Source organism: Triticum urartu, chromosome 1A (assembly GCF_056163025.1).
Source record: "Triticum urartu cultivar PI428250 chromosome 1A, HENAU_Tu73, whole genome shotgun sequence".
Classification (NCBI taxonomy): Eukaryota; Viridiplantae; Streptophyta; class Magnoliopsida; order Poales; family Poaceae; genus Triticum; species Triticum urartu.
Window position 1 is genome coordinate 274,863,593 of NC_141873.1, and position 4,473 is coordinate 274,868,065.

At 59.4% G+C, this 4,473-nt stretch overlaps 1 protein-coding gene across 1 annotated transcript; it reads left to right on the top strand.

Moving 5' to 3' along the window:
* Positions 1 to 1,716: 1,716 nt before the first annotated feature.
* LOC147990847 (uncharacterized) lies at positions 1,717 to 4,019 on the top strand. The gene is made up of 4 exons (XM_087538420.1): positions 1,717 to 2,067; positions 2,238 to 2,411; positions 2,596 to 2,763; positions 3,849 to 4,019. The coding sequence occupies exons 1-4, from the start codon at positions 1,717 to 1,719 to the stop codon at positions 4,017 to 4,019; spliced, it is 864 nt and encodes a 287-aa protein (XP_087394546.1).
* Positions 4,020 to 4,473: the final 454 nt, after the last annotated feature.

A 4,473-nucleotide genomic window follows, 5' to 3' on the forward strand; every position in this document is an offset into this window, starting at 1 on the left:
GGCGAAGGCGTCGTCCCTATGACTATGCATGAGCACCAAGCTTATGATGTCTCGGCCAGTCGCGGCCCAAGGCATGTGCAAGCCTGACTTCAGGCGGTGAACCTCACGGTCATTCTTTCCGTTGCTTGGCTGAAGACCACAAGGCTGCCTCTTTACATGACCCGATTCGATGCCTTGCATGCCTGCACTTTGGGCACCGCGAGAGGGATTGTCGTCTACCGTTAGAACTTAGAGCTCATCGTAGTGCCCCCCCATTTACTTGTCCTTCCTCAGCCGGCCGCTCATGGGCTCCTGTCTTCCTCAGCCGACCGCTCATGGGCTTCTGTCGTTGCCCCCACAACGATCGTCGAAGCTCCAATTGCCGACCTTGGTCTCCGCGAATTAGATAGGGTTGGTGCCAGGTTTACCTGAACCAACCGCCAAGCCTCGCCGACCCAGTCCGTTCTGGACCGGGTCCTAGTGTCCCCGGAATGGGACCTCCGCTGCTCCCTCGCCTCCCTCCGTGCTATCACTAGGATTGGCTCCGACCACGCCCCCCTTCTCCTTTCCTCTGCCGACGAGCACCCCCCGATACCCCCACGATTCCAGTTTGAGACTTTCTGGCTGTCCCAGATCGGCTTCGTGGAGGCGGTCCGTGCTCGGTGGGTTGAGGCCCGCGAGCACCCTCACCCTCGTCCCCCCTTGGCCATTGATGCCTGGCAGTTCTGTGCCAAGCGGGGCCGACAATTTATGAAGGGTTGGGGTGCCAACTTGGGACGTGACCTGCGCGAGCGCAAGAAGACCTTGCTGTCCGCCATCCAGGCGCTCGACCTGCGCGCTGTTGCGGTTGGTCTCTCGCCTGAGGATTGGCTTTCTAGGTACGACTTGGAGGACCAGCTCGCGGTCATTTACACCGACGAGGAGGCCTACTGGCGCCTTCGCGGATCCCAGAAATGGGTCCTGAAAGGTGATGCGAACACGGCCTACTTCCAGGCCATTGCGAATGGTCGGCGTAGACGCAATACCATTCCCCTTCTTTGGGACGGGGAGTCTCTGCTTCAGTCCCCCCGTGACATCAGGGCTCACGTCGATGGATTCTATAGGACCCTTTTCTCTGCCTCCCCTCGGGGAGGCTTATCTTTGGCCCTCGACTGCTGGTCTGGCCGCCAGCTTGTTTCCGCTGAGGAGAACGCGATCCTTACGGCCCCCTTCTCCGAGGACGAGGTTTGGGATGCCATCCGCGGCATGAACCCTACCTCGGCCCCGGGTCCGGACGGCCTACCGGTGAAATTCTTCCAGTCTTTCTGGAATGTGATCAAACCGGAGATCATGGCCATCTTCGAAGAGTTCTATATTGGGTCTATCGACCTCGGGCGCCTCACCTATGGGATCATCTCGCTCATCCCAAAGGTCCCGGGAGCCTCGGACATTCGTCAGTTTCGTCCAATCATGGTAATCAACGTGATTTTTCGAATTCTGGCTAAAGGGTACGCTAATAGGGTGACCCTCCTCGCTGACCAAATTACCCACCCCAACCAGTCCGCCTTCATTCAAGGGTGATACATTCTGGATGGGGTGCTAGTCCTTCACGAAGTCCTCCATGAGGTGCGCGCTAAACACCTTAAGGCGGTCTTCTTGAAGATTGATTTCCATAAGGCCTACGACACGGTCTGTTGGCCCTTCCTTCGGGAAGTATTGCTCCATAAGGGCTTCGACGACCGGTGGATTTCCAGGGTAATGCAGATGGTCTCTTGCGGTCGTACTGCCGTGAACATCAATGGGGAGATCGGGCCCTACTTCCCCACCTCCTGTGGGGTAAGGCAAGGTGATCCCTTCTCCCCCTTCTTGTTCAATATGGTGGTGGACGCGCTTGCCGCCATTCTAGATAAGGCTAAGGCTGCTGGCCACATTCAGGGAATCACTCTACACCTGGCTGGCGGCTTCAGGATCTCCCTCCTCCAGTATGCCGACGACACCATTATCATGGTCAAAGGCTCGGAGTCGGATGTCGCCAACCTTAAGTTCCTCCTCCTTTGCTTCCAACAAATGTCTGGCCTTAAGATAAACCTCGACAAGAGTGATGTGATGGTGATGGGCTACTCTCCGGCCAGTCGCTTGCCATTGCCAACCGGCTCAACTGCCGCCTCGGCGCCTTTCCCACAACATACCTGGGAACGCCCATTAGCGACTCTCGGCTTACCGTCGTGGACCTGCGCCCGACCGTAACCAAACTCCAAACGCGCATCGAACCCTGGCAGGGTAGATGGCTGTCAAAGGCGGCTCGGGCCATTCTCATTAACTCATCCCTCTCCAGCCTCCTCCTGTTCCTCATGAGCTTCTACAGCCTCCACGAGACCCTGCACCATGAGATTGCCAAAATTCAGTCCCGCTTCTACTGGGTCGGTGATCATAATAAACAGAAATACCACATGGTGAGCTGGCCTGACATCTGCAAGTCTAGGGATCAAGGAGGCCTCGGGATCATGTGTTCCAAACGCATGAATATCGCCCTCCTTTCTTGTTGGCTCTGGCGGATTTCGCAGGGCCAGGGGGGGTCTCTGGCTTGACATCATTCGGAACAAATATTTGCGAGGCCAACCCCTCGCGTTTTGTCAGAGATCTGGTGGCTCTCAGTTCTGGCAGTCGGTCGTCCAGCTGCTCCCGGTCCTTCGCATCGGGACATCCATCTCGGTGGGCTCCGGATCGGCGACTCTGTTCTGGTTTGACAGATGGGCTGGAGATTCCCCCTTCGCTGCGCGCTTCCCCGACCTCTTCTCCATCGCGGTAGAACCCCTGATCTCGGTTGAGAGGACCCTTATTGACCTAGGGCGCCTTGCTTTTCGGAGGCCCTTTGGCCCTCCAGAATCCGCCGCCTGGCGTGCGTTGCTGGACTGCGTTGCTCTTCACGAACCGGTGGTTGATAGTGACCTTGACCGGGTGAGATGGCGCCTCGAACCTTCGGGGCAATTCTCCACCAGGTCTCTATACCAGGCCATCGCTCCCTCCTCCGTCGAGCGGCGTTCCCGACCTCGCACGCGATCGTCTTGATCATCTGCTCGCCACCGCGATCCGCCTCATCTACGCCGCGCGACCGACCTGGCCCATCGGTTACGCGTGCCTCCGTAGGTCCCGTGAAGATTGTCCCCGAGTTCAGCGCGCCCCTCCGCCAATCGAGCAATGGGCTGCCGCTGCGTGGCCCCGTCAGGCCGCAACGCCACCGCCCTGTGGTTCTCCTCGCGGCTGCATCGACTCGCGCGTCGCCGCTGTGTCGCCCTACGGGTCGTAGTGTCGTGATACGTGGTCCCAGCCACCGCCCCGAGGCCGTCCCCGTGGTTGCACCGACCCGTGCTCTGCCGCTGCACCGCCCCTTAAGGCCGTAGCGTCGCGGCCCGCGGTCCTTGCCGCCGCCCCGAGGTCTTCCTGCCGTCGCCCCGACCTGCCCGCCGCCGATGCGTCGCCTCATTGGGTCGTAGCGCCGCGGCCTGCGGTCCACTCCGCCGTCACCGTGCGTCGACCTCCTGTGGTATGCGCCGCGCCGTCTCCCTTGGTGCGGGAATGCCACCGGCCGCGCCGGTCTTCGTCACGCTGCCAGGGTTCTTCGCCTACTTTGAGCACCGCCACCACACTCCTAACCTAGCCGCCGCCGCTGTCAGGCCGCTACCTCTCTAGCCGCCGCAGCTGCCCGTCCACCCCTTCGTCTTCATCCAACACCAGCCCGTCGCCAGCATGGCAGCGTCGCCATCATCTACCCCGACCGCTTCATCTACTCTGACAACCGCGGGCGACATTGGCCCCGCGCCGATTGGCGCCGCAACCGTCGTCGAGTCCTTCTCTGCTGGCCTCTCCGACTTCTTCAACATGGCATACAGCTCGTGCAGGTCCTAGTCTATGTATGCCCGATGCTGGCAACGCCGCCGCGTGCCTTCGTCCACGACGTGTCCCCGGGCCTGGCAAGCCTGGTGCGGCGCTTCGTCAACTTCGTCGTCGTCCGTCTACGCATGCCCGGTGCTGGCAACACCGACGCGTGCCTTCTTCTATGATGTGTCCCCGGGGTTGTCAACCCCGGCACGACGCGTCGTCAACAACGTCTTCTTCCCGGTGCACCACTACTTCGACACCACTGCGCCCATGACTGACTCGGCGCCCCCTTGCGCCCACGGCTCCACGACGACTTCCTCGACACCGGACACCCCGACTCAACATCGACCACGGCATTCTTCGCACGACTACCTCGACCACGGCTCCACCACCCATGCTCTCGGCTACTTCGACGAACGACCACGGCTTGTAGAATGCTTCATGTGCTTCACTTATATCATTTGAAGTTTGGATTGCTTGTTTCTCTTCACATAGAAAACTGTTATTTGAAGAATGCTCTTTTGCTTCACTTATATTTGTTAGAGCATGTTTTTTGTAGAAAGAATCAAACTCTCATGCTTCACTTATATCTATGTGTGCATCCATGGTGCCGAGCACATTGCCGAGATGACGGCT

Excerpts from the sequence above, each read along its gene's own strand:
- LOC147990847 (XM_087538420.1), top strand. The coding sequence starts at position 1,717 with ATGCAGATGGTCTCTTGCGGTCGTACTGCCGTGAACATCAATGGGGAG. Across the intron at positions 2,068-2,237 it reads TCGACAAGAGTGATGTGATG|GGTAGATGGCTGTCAAAGGC; the intron begins GTGATGGGCTAC and ends GAACCCTGGCAG. Across the intron at positions 2,412-2,595 it reads ATAAACAGAAATACCACATG|AGATCTGGTGGCTCTCAGTT; the intron begins GTGAGCTGGCCT and ends GCGTTTTGTCAG.